This window comes from Scophthalmus maximus, chromosome 3 (genome assembly GCF_022379125.1).
Source record: "Scophthalmus maximus strain ysfricsl-2021 chromosome 3, ASM2237912v1, whole genome shotgun sequence".
Classification (NCBI taxonomy): domain Eukaryota; kingdom Metazoa; phylum Chordata; class Actinopteri; order Pleuronectiformes; family Scophthalmidae; genus Scophthalmus; species Scophthalmus maximus.
In genome coordinates this window covers 26,619,271-26,638,150 of record NC_061517.1, presented here as the reverse complement: position 1 = coordinate 26,638,150, position 18,880 = coordinate 26,619,271, and the positions used below count along the sequence as shown (strand labels likewise).

Sequence of the window (18,880 nt, the reverse complement as noted above, 5' to 3'; positions counted from 1 at the left end):
CAGCACACACACACACACACACACACAGGGGGAGGAGCAAATGAAATCGAAAGTGTTCAGTGAGTCAGTCTCAGGAGCAGATCAGGAAACTGCCGCTGGTGAGTTCATATTGTTTGACTTCAGGTTTATACGAAGGTAAATATGTTGCAAAATGCAAGCGCTTGTAGACGGGATTTGTGAACCTGTAGAACACAATGTGAGAACTTGTAGGAAAAATTTGAACCTGTACTTTCAGGGTCTATTTCTCCTAACCCTCACAGAGGAAGCTCCAGTGTGTCCTCTGCTAAAGGAGATAGGAAATGAAGCGTTGAAGCTCCTTTCCTAAGCATTTAGAGAATCTGAACAACTGTTATGGTGCTGATCAAATACTTCAGGGTTACATCGAGGTTCAGGAAACTTCCCAAGACCATTTGACATTTCGATCTCACTCCCTGATCTCCTGCTTCCTGTCTGATCTGCTTCCTGTCTGATCTCCTGCTTCCTGTCTGATCTCCTGCTTCCTGTCTGATCTCCTGCTTCCTGTGCGCTCACACATCAACTCACTGCGTCACAGTGAGCCTCAGTGACGAAGGTCCGGTCCAAAGCGGCGTCTGTCTGGACCGGACCTTCGTCACTGAGGCTCACTGTGACGCAGTGATACACATGTGACGTGTGACGTGGATCTAAAGTCCGACCAGCTGAGTCAAACTGTGTCTTTATGATGGAGAGAAAATATCCGTGGTTTTAATTCTACATGTAAAGAAACGAGGACTGAGTTTATCATAATGAACTCGTGTGTCTCCAGTGTTGGAGCTTCACCTCTCAGACCAGAGAAGATGAGTGATCTGGAGGAAGACGAGGACAGAGCAGAGTCTCCAGTGTTCAGCTGGTTGTCCATGAAGAGTGACCGGTCCAAAGGTGAATCTCCATTCTTCAGTCCTGAACCTGGACCCTCACACTCTGAGTAAGAGACTGTCTCCACACCTCACGTTGTGTCTGGTTCAGTAAATCAACCTCCAACATGTCGATGTAGAAACTCTTCACAGTTTCCAGTCACAGAGGAAATGTTCACAATGGGAAGATGCTCATTACAAGTTCTGATGATGTGATTAACATATTTGTTTTAGGGCTGCAACTAATGATTATGTTCATAATCGATGTCTCTGTCATTTATTTTCTAGATCAATCGATAACTGTTCGATCCATAAAATGTCATGAAACTGTGAAAATGTTGATCGTGTTTCCCAAACCCTGAGATGATGTTTTGTTTTGTCCACACCAAAGATATATTGAGTTTACTGTCACAGAGGAGCAAAGAAATCCAAAAATATTCACATTTAAGAAGCTGAAATCAGAGAATTTTGCCTTTTTTTCATGAGAACTAATTGAACCGATAAATTTGATTATCAAATTAGTTGGCGATTCATTTCGCTATTGATTACTAAGCGATTAACGGTTGCAGCTCTAATTTGATTTGTCCACAGACAAAGATCAGAGTCTCCAGTGTTCAGCTGTGTGTCCATGAAGAGTGACCGGTCCAAAGATGAACCTCTGGACTTCAGTGGTGAACCTGGACCCTCACACTCTGAGTAAGAGACTGTTTCACATTTATTAGTCGCTGTCAAAGATCTTTACTCAGGATTTCTCTGAAGTCACAGTCACATTGTGTTTGTTCTTTACTGAAGCTGCTCAGAGGTTTTGTGCAGGAACATTGAAGAGAACTAGCACTGATGAAATCAAAAGGAAGGAAAGGAATTTCATGTTTCAGGAGGTTTGCAGAAAGACAAGTCGAAGCAGCTGATGAGCAGTTTCAGTGGGAGACGTTTATTTTGAGATGTGGTTCACAGCACAAAACGAAGACGATTTAAAGTGCACATGGGTCAACAGTTCTTTTGTATCCACCATCTATGAAACAGGCAGTGTGAGATGTCACATGATTACTTGTCCACTCATGTACACATCTCCGCCATCATACTACATTCAACATGACATTGGTCATCTATGTGATTATATTCTATAGCTTCAACAAGATATTGGTCACAGCAAGGACACATCGGCACCAGCATGAATCTGTTTAGCATCAACAATACATGGCTCACATCGCCCACAATCAGGACGCAGTCTGCTTCTACAATGTAAAGTTAAAAAGATTGTCTGAGATGATGTTTGCATTCGACTGGTGAGCTGTGGGTTTGCCATCGCTGATGCAATGTGTCATAAAGAAAAGTCTCCGTGTCCACAGAGAGAAGAGGAGTCATGTTTCTGAGGAGAAGCTGCCGTCCTGCTGTGCTTCTTGTCAGGACGTCCTGAAGGATCCAGTCTCCACCAGCTGTGGACACTGGCTCTGCAGACGCTGCATCACCTCATACTGGGACCAGTCGGGTTCACCAGGAGAGTCCTCCTGTCCCCAGTGTGGACAAAGATCCAGAACAGGACCTGGAGCTCAGACAGCAGGTCAGAGCAGCTCTGTGCAGAGTGACACTGAACTTCTGTCTGATGGTTCATTTGTTCAATCATACAGCACTGACGTTTAATATGATGATAAAAACCACAAGATTAGAGGTTTTAATAAAGTTCCAGTTCAGAATGTGTCTGATTGTTGAGCTTTAATCCAGCTGGCAGCTTTTCATGAGGCATCATTCAAACAACTTCACACTCGACAAGGTTCATGTGTTATTGATGCACTTTCATCCAACTTAGTTACATGTTGTGTTAGGTTTATATAGATGATTTATAGTTTGCGTTTGTGATTTTCTTCTGTTCATCCAAAATACCTTCAGAGTCAACACTGCACTTCCTCTGGTCCTCAGCCAAACACCCAAGATTGAAGTCGATCGTATGAGCGGTTGTATAGAAATTCCTGAAACAGAAAGACAAAGATTTCTCTGTTTATAGTTGGACGTATCTAATGAAAGTGATCATCAGACTCTCTGTCTTCCGTCTGACTCTGGTTCTTGTCTTTCAGCAGATGGTGGTCTGCAGCAGGTTCTAGATGAACATAAGATCAGTCTGAGGAGGAGATGTGAATGTGTGACTGAAGGAAGTGATGACAGAGGAAGTGAAACCTTCCTCAACAGGATCTTCACTGAGCTCTACATCACAGAGGGACAGAGTGAAGAGGTCAATACCCAACATGAGGTGAGGCAGCTGGAGACGACTTCCAAGAAGAAGACCGTCCATGAAACTCCCATCAAGTGCCACGACATCTTTAAAGTCGGACCCGACCAGCAGAGACGCATCAGAGTCGTCCTGACGAACGGCGTCGCTGGCGTTGGAAAAACCTTCTCGGTGCAGAAGTTCACTCTGGACTGGGCCGAGGGTTTGGAAAACCAAGACGTCAGTCTGCTGATTCTGCTTTCGTTCAGGGAGCTGAACCTGATCAGAGACCAGCAGCACAGTCTTCTCACGCTGCTCCGTGTTTTCCATCCATCATTACAGAAGGTCACAGAGGAGAAGCTCGCTGTCTGTAGACTGTTGTTCATCTTTGACGGCCTGGATGAAAGCCGACTTTCTCTGGATTTCAACCACAGGGAGGTTGTGTCTGATGTCACACAGAGCTCATCAGTCAACGAGCTGCTGACGAACCTCATCCAGGGGAATCTGCTTCCCTCCGCTCTCGTCTGGATAACCTCCCGACCTGCGGCGGCCAATCAGATCCCTTCTACTTGTGTTGACAGGGTGACAGAGGTACGAGGCTTCACCGACGCCCAGAAGGAGGAGTACTTCAGGAGAAGGTTCAGTGATGAAGAGCTGTCCAGCAGAATCATCTCACACGTGAAGACGTCCAGGAGCCTCCACATCATGTGTCAAATCCCAGTCTTCTGCTGGATCAGTGCTACAGTTCTGGAGCACATGTTGACCACAGACCAGAGAGAAGAGCTGCCCAAGACCCTGACTGACCTGTACTCACACTTCCTGCTGGTTCAGACACAGAGGAAGAAGAACAAGTATCATGAAGGACGTGAGACGAGGCCACAGGAGCTGACGGAGGTCGACAGGGAGGTTCTCCTGAAGCTGGGGAGGCTGGCGTTTGAACATCTGCAGACAGGAAACATCATGTTCTACCAAGAAGACCTGGAGCGCTGTGGTCTTGACGTCACAGAGGCCTCGGTGTACTCAGGAGTTTGTACTGAGATCTTCAGAAGAGAGAGTATGATCTTCCAGAAAACCGTCTACTGCTTTGTTCATCTGAGCGTTCAGGAGTTTCTGGCTGCAGTCTACATGTTCCACTGTGTCACCAACAGAAAAACAAAAGTACTGGATGACTTCCTGGGAACAAAATGGATCAACACACAACATCGACTGGAAGACTTCCTGAAGACGACCATGGAGAAATCCGTCGAAAGTCAAAATGGCCACCTGGATCTGTTTGTTCGCTTCCTTCACGGCCTCTCTCTGGAGTCCAACCAGAGACTCTTAAGAGGCCTGATGGGTCGGACAGAGAACCATCCAACGATCATCCAGAGAGTCATCAACAATTTGAAGAAGATGAACAGTAATAAAATCTCTCCTGACAGAAGCATCAACATCTTCCACTGTCTGATGGAGATGAACGACCTCTCAGTACATCAGGAGATCCAAGAGTTCCTCAAGTCAGAGAACAGATCAGAGAAGGAACTCTCTGAGATCCACTGCTCTGCTCTGGCCTACATGCTGCAGATGTCAGAGGAGGTTCTGGTTGAGTTGGACCTGAACAAGTACAACACATCATTGGAGGGACGACGGAGACTGATCCCAGCTGTGAGGAACTGCAGAACGGCTCGGTGAGTCCAGACCAGTGATGGACGACGTGTCTCCACTTCCTCCCACTGCACGAAACTGAAGCCACAATATCTTTATTTTTTTAATTATGGCACTAGGAATAAAATAACTTGAAGAGGGTTTTTGTGGCCAGTGACTCTATAGCGCCTCCCAGAGGTCAAGGGCTCAAACTGGCTGAAGAGAGGATCTCCTAGGGGCAAGTAAGAAAGTCTCTGATCCAGAGAACTAGTCCATGACTGATGTTGAGATCAATTGGCCTTTTCAGGAGAATGTGGGTTTTCATTGAGTTGAAAGCTGAACTGAAGTCCACTAATAAGACCCTGGCATATCCTCTAGGATGCACAAGTTGTTTAGTGAGTGAGTTGAGAAGCGTCAGAACAGCATCATCAGTGCTTCTGTCACTTCTCTCTCCTTTCAACACAGTAACTCCATATTACCAGAAGGCAACCTTCCTTTCATTGAGACAGGTTTTCAGTTGTTTGACACCCAGTTCATGACCTGTACTGCAGCCAGCCACCAGGGGGCGACCCAGATCTTTTGGGAGCTGTCATGTCGTCCATCTTTATCCACAGTCGTTGGTCCAGACGTGATCAGTGACATGATGGATAAGTATAGATCAGTAGTTGGGTTCACTCAGTGTGAAATGATCTCTGATCTGAGAACAGAAAACTGCAGAATCAAACCTTTAGTGTCTCCAGAGGAAGCTGAGGAGTTTCCTCGAGTGACGTCACCTGAGTCAGTGTCAGTTGGGAGTCGAGACGACGAGTTTGAGAAGTAAAGACGTGTCCTGATATATCAGATGTGTGGACATATGAGAGCACATCAGAGTCAACGTGCTGCTTTTCATTCATTCATCTCAGATTCAAGTAAAACACAGATTCACATTAAAAGTCTGAGGAGGATTATTGATTCATGTCCAACACAATGAGATTGGATGAGATGAACCATGGACGTGTAGAGCAGATGGTCAATACATCATGACTTGTTTTCTCATCATGTGCATCAAGTGTGTTTTCATCACAGATTGTCTGGTTTTATATTTTCTCTCTTCACAGATTTATTCGCTGTGAACTCTCAGAGACTCACTGTGAAGTCGTGGCCTCAGCTCTGAAGTCCGACCCCTCCCACCTGACAGAACTGGACCTGACCCACAACTTCTCCCTGCAGGATTCAGCAGTGAAGCTTCTGTCTGCTGGACTGGAGAGTCCACATTGTCGACTGGAGACTCTGAGGTCAGTTCACTGACTGGATCTGTTGGGTTTGTTTTGGACACAAACATGTTCAATGTTAAAGTTTCAGTTCTGGTGAGACCAGTCATAGTGTTTGTGATCCAGAGTCGTGGAGACACTGAGATATTTCTCAGGTTTCTGGTGATGCTGCTCATCTGAACATGACAAACGCTGCGTCTCTCCTCAACAAAGAAATATTTTTCAGAGCTCGTGTCACAGAAGTGATGGATCTGACAGTTCTGTCAGATCCATCACTTCTGAGAAACTCAACTCCAGTTGAGTTTCTCTTGAAAACAGATGTATGAACCTGTTCATACAACCTGTTGTGTTCTAATGGATGCACGTGGTCATTGTAGTTGTGATGTAGGGACCAATCAGCAGACAGGACTGAAAACTGTTGGTTTGTTTGGACATTCTGTTTTTTATGTTGAGATTTGAATTTGTGATTTCTGTTTTACTTTGTAGTTTCCGTCCTCGTGTCTCTGCACTTCCTGTTTCCATGTCTCTTGTCTGTTCACTTGACCTTGTCCCTGTGACTGTCTCACCTGTTCCTAATGTCTCACCTGTGTTCAGTCTTCTCTTGTGTATTCAGTCTTTGTGCTCCCAGTCCTCTGTCAGTTCGTCAGGTGATTTTCACCCAACCTGTGGGTCCTGCCCTGTTAGTTCCCTGTGTCTCGTGCCTTGTTGTTTCTGTTCGTTGGTTTTTGTTCCTAACTGTATTTCTGTGTTTTGGTTTGGTTCTTCTGCCTCAGTTGGAGTTTTTGGATCACCAGAGTTTGGACTTTGTTAGTTTTTCCTAGATAGACTGTAAGTCAGTTTTTTCGTTACTGTTTATTAAATCATCTTTTTCACCACTCACTGCATTCTGGGTCCTGTTCACCGTAACTGACAGTGGCTCAGATCAACTGAACTCAGGAAGTGAATGAAAGACACAATCAGGGATTTGTTGGCTGAGGAACCAGATTGAATGGACTTGACCATCAGGACCTGTCTCTACTTTGAACATGTTTTAATCCCACAGACCTTCAGGGAGAAGAAGGTCGCGTGACACATGAGAGAAGGAACATCTCTGATTTGATATTCATCTTCTCGTTACAGTTTGGACTGAGGTCAGCAGCAGGTCATGAGTCTGTGTTGACATGAACAGGTGTATGAATGTTGTGTTGACATGATGATGATCCACAAGAACAGACGGACAAAGACTCATTGATCAGGATCCTCAATGATTTGATTCTTTGTTTTATTCTTTATCCAGGTTGACTCACTGCAGTTTGTCAGAGATCAGCTGTTCTTCTCTGGCCTCAGCTCTGAAGTCCAACCCCTCCCACCTGACAGAACTGGACCTGAGCCTCAACAAGCTGCAGGATTCAGGAGTGAAGGAGCTGTGTGGTTTTCTGGAGAGTCCACACTGTCGACTGGAGACTCTGAGGTCAGACACCATGTTCACATTTTCTTCTTCATAGTTATAACAGTAATAATCCTGATGAACTTTATTCATATAGCAGCGTTCACAGCACAGTGAGGCTGCTGTCAGACCTGGTCCTGATCTTCTCTGGAGGGGCTGTATGTGACAACACTAATGTCCACAGATGTTCCTCTGGACATGTTCAGGAACCTCTGCTGTCGGTCCTTCCATAGAACCTTCTGTGTTGAACCTGTTTGACTCAACAATCTCCTGCTGTTTGTCACATCTGAACCACAAACTCTGGAAAATATCTGGATGCATTTCTGTGGTGGTTCTCCAGAGGTCCTGTCTGGAAACATCTTCAGAAAGTGTTGCACCAGGCAGGTTGTTCCAGATAGGGGGGGCCTGGAGGGACAAGGCCCGGTCCCCCTCGGCCCTCAGCTGGGACTGTGGAATATGGTCCACTGACTGTGGACGAGCAACGTGGAGACAAAGACAAATCTCATCTCACTTTAAATGTCTCATGGTTTTCACGTTTCAATATTTTGTTCATGTCATGTTATCAGACGATGAAACAAACTTTCAGTGTCTGTGAGTTGGATCATGAAAGTTCATCTGACACTGAAACACTTGAGTCTTTAGTGTTGAAGGTGTTTGGAGTTTCACTTTTCTAAACCTCCATGTTCTCAACTTTCTTCATGCTGAACAGACGATGAAACACTGAACGGTTTCAAGCAGAAACTTTGTTTTCTAAAGTCTCATGTTTTATTCTTTATCCAGGTTGAAATGGTGCAGTTTGTCAGAGATCAGCTGTTCTTCTCTGGCCTCAGCTCTGAAGTCCAACTCCTCCCACCTGACAGAACTGGACCTGAGTGACAACAAGCTGCAGGATTCAGGAGTGAAGGAGCTGTGTGGTTTTCTGGAGAGTTCACACTGTCGACTGGAGACTCTGGGGTCAGACACCATGTTCACACTGTATATTGTTATTAATAACTCAGGTGTGCTGGTGTCTTTAAACACTGGATGATTTCCAGCAGGAACTTTTCTTTGGGTACATGAAAAGCGCTTTATAAATCAAATATATTATTATTATTATTATTACTAAAGTCTCATGTTTTATTCTTTATCCAGGTTGAGGAGCTGCACTTTGTCAGAGATCAGCTGTTCTTCTCTGGCCTCAGCTCTGAAGTCCAACCCCTCCCACCTGACAGAACTGGACCTGAGGGGAAACAACCTGCAGGATTCAGGAGTGAAGAAGCTGTGTGATCTTGTCCAGAGAGTCGTGTGTTGAGTCTGGATCCAGTGAGGTGAGTGGAGGTCTGGAGTCAGAACTGTTCTGATCACAGTCAGTATCAGAGCAAAGATCCAGAGTTCCCTGTGAACCTCCACTGTTCTTCTGGATCATTTCCTCGGTGAAGCTGAATCACGTTCAGGGATGACAGATGTCAACCTGGTTCCCTCGGCAACGATGTTTCCACGCGACTTTGACTGACACACACACACACACACACACACACACACACACACACACAGGAGCCCCGCCCCCTCGCCCTGATCTGACTATGAGTTAGTGAACAGTTCAGATTGAGTGGATGAACGCAGACGTGACGGTCCTGTTGGTTTCATCACGTTACCTGGAACAGCATCAGATGAACTTTGAATGAATCATCCATTAATATCTCAATCATAAATTGAGTTGTTGATGTGATTCTTATGTGGCAATAGAAAAATAGGAAATCTATTTTCTGAAGTCAGTACGGACAACAGAAGCGATCCAGTCCCAGTTTATTGATACGTATTGATTCATATCCCCGGGACTCGTTTAGCAGCGGGTGTCAGTTCCCATCCTTCTCTCAGCGCGTTCACTCCGACACGTTAGCGTGAAGCCGCGAAAGCTGCTCCTCCACCGACTCGTCACGTCTGTCGTCTTCTCTCAACAGATCGGACCGATGAAGATGATGAAGAGGAGAGCCCGACGTCCAGGCAGCCATCTTCCCTGAGACTCCTCCCCTCCACCTGTGACCAGACGCTCTGACGCTCACCCTCTATTGCACTGTACTCACATGCACATATCTATAACAATTTGGGTTTTGTAGTGTAGTTTTGTGTGAATGGCTCCGATCTGGGAAAACTATTCATACGATCAACTGTCCAACTTGTCAGATCGTCTGACTTCTCATGTTCCCAGAGCTCAGCTTCAACTTGTAAACTTATTATTCCTGACAAATCAAAGTGACAAAAATAGACCACATTGTAATACAGTAAGGTTTGGTTGTAGTCATAAGACCTCCTTTATTTCAGTTTTGGTCTTGCATGTTTAATGTTCCTCCATCTGAATGTTTCTTCACAGGACCTCAGGCAGTATGATGTCATAGTGACCTTCTCATCTGTGTCTCTGATTGAATATTTTAATCACCTGTAACACTACACTTGTAATATGTATGGCCTTTGTCTGGGTAATTACATTAAAATATATGTTTTGATTCAGTTTCTATTGAAACATAATGTGCTAATAAATGGAAGCAAATCAAACTCATGTCTGATGTTTTACCTTCAGTATGTTGACGTCATGGTGAGACGTTATCCGATGTCTTGCAGGGTTCTCTAGGTCTTCAGAAGGTCAGGTTCTTATCCATACCTCCCAATGCATGCCCTTTTTTGTAGGAATAAATAACATACAAGATTAGAATTCATTTAGTACAGTATAAAACCAAGTCAAATATACTTCTGGGATATGGAACTGACCAGGAAGTGATTGTGAATCAATTCCACCTGCTGTGGTGTTAATGACAGCAACAGCAGGACAACCACAAGGCACAGGTAGTCCAGCTCCAGCACCACTAGCCCACCACCAGACCGCTCATGCTGGATGATGCTACAGGCAGCATGACTATCACCACAGCGAATCCAGACTCTTTCACGCCTGTCACATGCTCTCAGTGTGAGGGCGAGGCGCCAACGGCCAACCTGCCAATTCTGGTGTTCGCTCGCTCTTGTAGTGTTTAGGAAAGGAGATTCAATGCTTCCTTTCCTATCTCCTTTAGCATAGGGTACACTGGAGCTTCGTTTGTGAGAGTGAAGAGATATAGACGCCCCACAATTCATTGTGGCGGCGATATTTAACATGACGCGCATAAACTGTATGCACGAACGTAAACAATTCAATCCGAAGTAGAAGAAGAAGAGTATGAATATGACCCAGATGTCAGTTACTGTTACATATGACGTCACATGGTGGTAAAACACTAAAACATGCTGATGGAGCCGCTGAGGTTTTTGTAGTTCATCTTCTGAAACGTGTAGTTTCACCACGACAGACGCATCAACAACATCCTCTGTGACATGACGACGTAGTTTAGTGAAAGTGGAGTCAGATTCTCTGAGCAGCTGTCGGCTTTTCCTAAGTCCTATCAGTCCTCCTTGACACCTTTCCTTGACCTCATGACCTTTCCCACTGAGGTCAAGGAATAGAAGATGGGAATAGTAGATAGGAAGGACATTTTTGACCCCCAGCAGGACTGGGGTGCTGCTGGGTTGATGACCTCCCGCAGTCCTGTCCAGCCTTCCTGGTGTAATGGCCGGCCTCCTGGCGTCTCCTCCCTGCTCCTGAGGCTGAGACTGTGCTGGGAGACGCAGCAAACCTTCATCCTGGGGAGCTGGACTGCCTGTGCAACCTGACTGGGCTGCAGGTTCCACCTCGTGGCAGAACACAGAAGTAGAGAAGAATCAGTCAGGAAGGAGGAGAGAGCAACTGTCTCTGGACAGCACGTGTGAAACCAGTCCTTTGTGGAGCAGTGATTCACAATGACTTGTGCTTCCTAAATGGACAGATTGATATCCCTGAAGTTCAACTGACTTTAATATTGAGCATTTAATATGACAATGAATAAGTCATGCTGGTCAGTGGTTCCCCCGTGTGATGTCAATGGCTCCGATTTACACGTTTGAGAAAAGGTTTGAGCATCGAGCAACGTTTTGCATTGTTGCTATTTAAATATAGTCGTTACCATTTGTCCATGTATGATTTTTTATGAATCGTGTTGATTGTAGAGCTGCAACAGTTAACTATTTTAATAATCGATTCATTTGTTCAAGTCAAATTCTCTGATTCTAGCTTCTTCAATGTGAATATTTTCTGGTTTCTTTGCTCCTCTGTGACAGTAAACTGAATATCTTTGGTGTGGACAAAACAAAACATCATCTTGAGGGTTTGGGAAACACGAACGTCATTTTTCACCATTTTATGAACCAAACAACTGATCGATTAATCGAAAAAATATTCGAGATTGATAGATCATGAAAATAATCGTTAGTTGCAGCCTCTAGTTGATGGATCCGCATTCTACCCGTCTCGTCTTAACAAGCCAAACATGCAACATCCAGTCGACAGTGAGGCCAAATGGTTAGCCATCTTTATTATGAAACAGTATTGGGACCAGATCAAACAGCTGTTACATGGTGGAGTTGTGGCCACTGCCCTCCCCATGTCCCATATCACGTCCCCGGACAGCCAGCCCCCTCCCAGGTGCTGAGTGTGTCCTCTTCGAGCTCCTCCTCACCCCCCTACACTCAGGCCCCGCTCAGCTACAAATCAACCTGCTGCTGGATCACGTCTCGGTGTGGTGAATGGTTTGAACGTATTCAGCGGTGCCCAGAGGAGACGTGGAGGATACAAATTAACACAACGACTTCTTCCCACATTCCCACCAATTTAATATATCAAGTGCCAATCAAACATGTTACGGTGGAGAAAGAAAAAAAAATGAGTTAATAAGTAAAAAGAAAGTCACAGTAGCCTTTTGTGATGCAGGAAACTTTAACAGCAGGGTCTTAGAGTGCAACTGATGTGTGTCGCAGGACTCCATTAAAGTACAGATGAGAGGGTGTGTGCGTACGTGCGTGTCGGATGATCTGCACGTCTGAAAACAAACTGCTTTTACTTTAACACTCAAGAATCCTCTTTAGCATTTTGAGCAAAAACAATTTACTTCTTACACGTGTGTGTGTGTGTGTGTGTGTGTGTGTATGTGGGGTGGGGGGGGGTAACAGTGCAAGTCTAGAAGCAGTTGTGGTGAGGGGAACGTCTCAGTCTGAGCTACGACCTCTTTACTTTCAGTCACGTTTGTTTTTTTTCAGTTCAGATTATTGATGAAAGACTCATCGACCTCTTTTCCTGCTCCGCAAAAAATTAAACACCTCAGAAAAACATGTCTATGTGAGATTTATCTAACACTAGAGTCGTTTATATAGATGGAAGTTAACACATCATCCAACTCTTCATCTGCACATCACGCTCCCTAAGCATTTCTGTTTTTCCGTTTTTCACTTTGAGAAAAGAGTAGAAAGTTAGAAATGGTTTGGATGTTTATGGCTGAGGAGGAGGAGGAGGAGGAGAGGAGAGGAAGCTGTCTGATCCACAGAGAGTCCTGGATGGGGAGGGCGGCTAAGGCTGCCACGGCCTGGCTTCAGCTGGGCGGCTCCTGGGCGGCAGGGGTGGGGGCGTTTTGGGTGGGGGGAGGAGTGAGTGAGAGGGGTGGTGAGGTGAGGTGGATGGAGAGCACAGAGGTGGGAGTGAGATCGGTATTTGGTTGGGCAGGCGAGAGAAGAGGAGAGGGGGAAGAAAGACACAGAGAGAGGGCTACGAGCTCATCAGGTGGTCAGTCCATTGGCCGCTTCTCGCCGTGTTTCTTTGTAAACTCTTCAGCGTTCTTCAAGAATTTTTTACGGTCCTTTGAGTATTCTTCTGCTAGGTCCGCCCTCAGGGGGTGCTCCGGCTGGGGGTCGTTCACCAGCGCGATGAGGGACTGAATTACTGCAACACACAGCCAGAGAAACCAAGTCAAACAGGAACAGTGCTTCTCCTACAGTTGGAGAGCAGCGGGAGCCGGGAGGAAGAGCACTGGTCAGACGTGACACTCGCTCGACATGGACATATATTATACTTTATAATGATATATAATGTAATGAGTGTTATAATAATCTTCTCCTGGTGGTGCGTTCACATGCTGAACATCAGACAGACCGTGTTCACATTCAGCTGCTTAAGGACACTGCATTCAGGAGCCATGAGGTTTAGGAACTCACATCATACAGCTGGTTCATAAATTAATAGAGTGTCTGTATCAATGACTTCAGAGTGAAGGAGTTTTTAGGATAAATCCACACGGCTGCTGCGTATACACCCGACCTGACTCGAGGCAAAGCGTTGCCATCACGTGTCGTAAGTAACAGAAAAATAATTCCCTGCTCGTACTTTTCACCAACGCCATTTATAGTCATTGGTATTTTCTTTAACTAAGAAATCGGGTGCAGAGTAAAAAATCTGCTTCCTGTTTACACATGCCCAGTCTACATGAATGTTCACGTGATATATGCATGTTCAGGTGTGTCCGTTTGAACAGAGATTACTTTTTGATGCGGAGTTGAAAAGCTTGTCTGGACGTATTAAGTCTGAGACACATGGCAGTGAACCTCAGATGTGTGCTCTCGTTGGATAATCAGGGCTTCATAAGTGTTATATGTGGAAGATGCAGCATTTAACTATAGCAGGCTAAATTTTGCATTTATTGCAACAAGTGTGGCAAAGGCATGGCTGGGAATAAAGCTTTTTCTGTCGGAGCATCAACGTTCTGAATCCAAACGTTGAAAAAAAGCACAATGTCACAATTGGTCTTATAATGTTGGTCAATATTTGTTTTTCAATTGGGTTACACTTCATCCGCAGGCATCATAAAATAACATGAGGACTGAGGAGAAGACGGTTCCTGGATTTAGCTGCCTAGCTATGTGATTTTTATTTCTACACAACACTTCACCTCTGTAGGTGGTTTGGCCAATCCAATCACAATGTGACTTTGGTGCATTTACACCTGGACTTTTGTGTAGTCAAGCTCTGTCTGGTTACAATCTGATTACCAAAAATGCATTTCAATTCCAGTTGTGAATGGGGAATATAACGACCTTCTGGTTAAGTGGAAATGGTCGTCATGGGGGCAATAGCGTAACTATCGACCCTGCAACTGGTGCCCAGAGGCTTACAGGGGCCTGTGTCGGAAGGATTGTTTTTGGTCTCAAAAATGGTGGCGTCTGGAGACCTGCAGTCGATGATGATTTGTCATCTACTGATGTTGGTCCACTGTGTTTTATCATGTCCAAAGCCAAGGCGGCCGTCTACCAGCAGATCTTAGAGCACTTCATTGTCCGTCTGCTGAAGACCTTTATGAAGATGCCGATTTCCTTTTCCAGCAGGTCCGGAACTTCTAACTGCAGTTTGCTGAGCATTATATTACTGTGCTTGATTGACCGGCCCGCGAGCAGCTATTTTGATTCCGTATTAGATCTATAGAATAACGTCCACCCTCAGCCCTGCAATGTGTTGACATATGGACAAGTAATAATATGGGATTATCAGCATCAGCTCACCACTGAGGCCCTCTGTCATACTAACACCCACCTTGGTCAGTTTTGGTGGCAGGCTTCCAGTTCTCTGCACTGATCACAGGCAAGCACACCTGGCCCTTCTCATCGATGTTGGGGTGATAGATCTTTGTCTTGAATGTGATCTTGGGAGGCTTGAAAGGATACTCGGTGGGGAAAATGATTTCGATCCTGAACGCACCTTTGTCATATGGGGGGTTGTCCTGAAAATGAGAGGGGGGGGTGTTAGTGGAGGAAAACGGTGGACCCACAGATAACATAGCAGTGAAGAAGGGACGGCTACTCACAGGAACAATTAGCCCTTGCCATGACAAAAGGTTTGATTCATCGACTTGAATGTTTCTGAAGTTCTTCATTCCAGACGTGCGGATCTCTTCAAGTTCCTGAGGGAAGAGGCAGACGATGTACATTACAGAGGAGAACAAGAATCATCAGAAAGTGATGGACAGGAATTAAAAAACATTTCAAAATTAGGTTTAATAAATGTACTGAAGAACTGTTGTTAAATACAAGTGCTGCTCTACTTCCATTCGGTGGCGGGTAAATATTCTTCTTTTCACTCCACTTCATAACTATTGGTAGGTAGAGATCCAGTTTTAAACAAGAACCGGTTTCAAATTAGTTCAAAGTAAGAAACGTGATTCATTGCTTTTCAGTTCTGCTTATTGATTCCTGCATGTCTCACTGTACCATACTGTATGTTTCAACACTTCCTGCTGCCTTTGCTACAATTGGACTTGCAGGTAGGCAGCTGAAAATGGTTCCCAAAAAGTAGGATTGTGTCAACCTTGTATAATGGAGGTAGCAGAGTTTCTCGTTAATTAACTGGACTGTCGGCCCATCGCATCCTAATTTTTCCTGCCAGTTTCATATTGACACATAATCATAAATCTATACATATATCTATATCTATATAAACCTCTGCATTATAACAGTAGTTTCTACTTTAGCTGTGTGCGTCCTCCCGAGGGGGCCGTCAGAAATCGGTCCGTCTGTGTGCTTGTCCATCGGCAGACTTTGGTGCTGCGTGAGTGTGTCGGGACTGGTGTCGCTGGCCAATCACAAGACTCGTGTCCCCCACCACCACCACAGACGCAATCTTAATCTACGGACGCGTCCGTAGACACTCTGCCCAGTGACGGACGGAAGTAGCGTTCAAAATGTGGCCATTACTTTATGGCAGAAAATTACAGCAAAAGGGCGCGCTTGTGTCATCAGGTTCACGGCCGCTTATGACCAGTGTCACCGACTTGTCTGCAAATGGCACATTGTGCGACCGCACACATTGAACACTTGATACTTGTCCAGGGTGACGTCTGACGTGACAATCTGTACCCTGCTGTTGACACCCCATCCTCAGAGACGTGACTCCTCCTGAGTTATGGCCTCTCCACTTCCTACAGGGGAATTATCTCGATGATCATGACAAATCAAAACGGTCTAGTTAATGAGTAACACGGTGTTTTTTATAGGGGCAGTGGCATTTTTACTTTCGCATAGAGGCTTCCCCATTATGACACGTGACAGCTCGTGACTTCAACAATCTGAGAGGTTTTCCAAAAATAAAATAAAATATGACTGTGACATGTTCGTTTACATTTGGTCATGTGTCTGAAATAAAGACGCAGGCGCCGGGAGGAAGAGGCCGGCGATCGCACGTCGAACACCGGGAGGCGGATACGGCAACACGTTGGACCGCGCTGAATGGACACTCGTCCAAACGTCCGCACGCACGAACACCGGCGACAAGAGCGAGGTGCGAGTCCACACGACGTGCGCGTCCGAACACGACCCGAGCGAGCACTTCCGCACCAGCGGGACCGGAGTCCGTGGGGCGGGCGGCCGGACGCGAGCTAGCTAGCCCGCTAGCGAGCTAGCGAGCAGCAAGGTGGCTAAGATCCGGAGCTAGCGGGGCTAGCTGGTTAGCACCCGCCTTGTGCGGGGGAAACTCGATGGCGGCGCTGCGTTGAACAAACCGAAACCCTCGATGCCCCGGCCACAAAACACCCGAGACCCCATGGGAGTCAGCGTCGGCTGGTGAAGGAAACACCCGCCCGTCGGTAGCCCCCGGGGGGCCGGCTCTCTCCGGCTCTCTCCGGCTCTCCGGCCTATTTCGCCGGTGCTCCGCCGCGTAACGGTGACGCTGGGTCGGCCGGGTTGGACAGTGGTGACCTCTCGTTTTTGAATAAGTTTACAGCGGAACGTGGCGCCGACGGTTTCTTCACACGACGTCGTCCCGCGCGGATTTAGGAGAGCGGGGAACGAGTCCGCTCGCCGCCAATGTGACGTTTCACTTTTCAAATTGTACGAAAATAACGGGATCGGGAGATTTACCTTGGCCAGCCTCCTGCTCGCCGCCATCTTGAAACTACTGTGTCTTCCCAGAATACACAGCGCGGCGAACATGGTTCTGCTCATGACTATGTGTGTATATTTATATATATATATATATATATATATATATATATATATATATATATATATATATATATATATATATATATATATATACACACACACACATAAATATATATGGTTCTGAACATGACTATGTGTGTGTGTATGTATATATATATATATATATATATATATATATATATATATATATATATATATATATTATATGTTTGTAAATATATATATATATATTATATTTTTGTAAATATATATATATATATCACAACTGTGTCTTCCCAAAATACACAAGGCAGCCCACATGGTTCTACTCATTACTGTGTATATATATGTCACATCAAACTTTGCCACTGGGCCACGCCCATGGCATTCCACATAATAAAAATCTTTTGATAATGTTTCATCACAAAGGTCTTTAGATGACAGCAGCTGATATATATATATATGCCAGTAGCTTATTAACTCGGGTCGTTACATGAACATTTCAGGGAAATTCACATTTAAAAAACAACAATCAAATAAATGTCCTCAGCTAAGGTAAACAGCTGACCATTAGAGTTGACCTGTTTATGACCCAAGGTTTTGGTGGTCGAGATTTAGAACATTTCGGCATTCCTGATTACAAAGCCACATGGGGCCACAGCGAGATCTTTTTGAAGGATTGCTTTTGCGTTATCCGGCAATATTGTTAAGTTACCACTTTCGCAGTACCTCACAATACATGTTATGTCGCCTCACAATCGTTTCATGTTACCTCCCAATACTTTTCTTCTTCTATTCTGTCTGTCCCATATGTAGCCACTCATCTTCTCCCAGCGCAACCCCACAGTATGGATACGCTTTTTGAATTTGACTTTGAACTTAGCATGAAGTTTGCTGATATAGTACTACTTATCAGTAGGTATAGTTATATAATTAGTGAAAGTAAACTTTATGGAATCCTGAGATGAAGAGGTCTTTCCAGAAGAACGCAGTACGGTGATCTACAGAATGCTGGCGGATTCATTCAAAATCAGTTACTGTACTCAGGATAACTGCACTGGTACAGTTTGCTGTGTTTTAAATGTTGAGATGGATGTATGTTTGGCCTAACGGTAAGAAAAGACATTGTCCTCTTGATTATGAAAGAGCTGGCTCCCAGAGGAGTTTCACAGAGGAAAGAGACCTATCCAGAGGCCGAGTTACCACTCAAAGGGACCACATTTTATCTAGCATATTCACTCATCTGATAAATGTAAGCCTTTCATCATTAGTATTAATGGGTGTTCCAGGAAAATCTTCTGGCTCCACGCCTATACTACCAACAGCGACCCCAAGGTTATGGTATCATGTTGAAACAGTTGAGCGCCTTAAAGGATATCCACAAGTTGTGTGAGGGGACCTTGGCACAGAAAATGGACACTTGCGAGACTTTCAGTGTCTGCTTCGGTCCAACTACTCTCAAAGCATTGACAGTTATTTGGGGTGCAAGCACAGTCAAACAAAGAATAGGATCCTGGTGGGGATCTCAAAGAAAGCAGTGCACTGAATTCTGGATAGCCCTGTTGACAGGTAACAAAGACAACGGTATATGTGATGGAGGATTTTTGGACAAAATTCTTGTTCAGCTTTGCTGGACGGGGCTAATTCAGGAGAGACGTCTTGATAGCCTATG

At 45.2% G+C, this 18,880-nt stretch overlaps 3 protein-coding genes across 7 annotated transcripts in view; 1 reads left to right on the top strand and 2 right to left on the bottom strand.

The window, feature by feature from the left end:
• The window catches only part of LOC118314126 (NACHT, LRR and PYD domains-containing protein 12), a 593,122-nt gene that overhangs the window by 46,977 nt on the left and 527,265 nt on the right, over window positions 1-18,880 (bottom strand). The gene's annotated exons all lie outside the window — the stretch shown is intronic.
• Window positions 36-9,906, top strand: LOC118314133 (NLR family CARD domain-containing protein 3). The gene is made up of 10 exons (XM_035640345.2): window positions 36-98; window positions 785-943; window positions 1,464-1,568; window positions 2,222-2,433; window positions 2,945-4,742; window positions 5,796-5,972; window positions 7,225-7,398; window positions 8,155-8,328; window positions 8,506-8,681; window positions 9,315-9,906. Exons 2-9 carry the CDS (start codon window positions 816-818, stop codon window positions 8,663-8,665), a joined length of 2,928 nt encoding a protein of 975 aa, XP_035496238.2. The 5' UTR covers window positions 36-98; window positions 785-815; the 3' UTR covers window positions 8,666-8,681; window positions 9,315-9,906.
• ube2l3b (ubiquitin-conjugating enzyme E2L 3b) lies at window positions 11,760-17,224 on the bottom strand. Its single transcript, XM_035640379.2, has 4 exons — window positions 17,146-17,224; window positions 15,099-15,194; window positions 14,828-15,014; window positions 11,760-13,186 (listed from the first exon to the last, which is right to left on the bottom strand). Exons 1-4 carry the CDS (start codon window positions 17,215-17,217, stop codon window positions 13,032-13,034), a joined length of 510 nt encoding a protein of 169 aa, XP_035496272.1. The 5' UTR covers window positions 17,218-17,224; the 3' UTR covers window positions 11,760-13,031.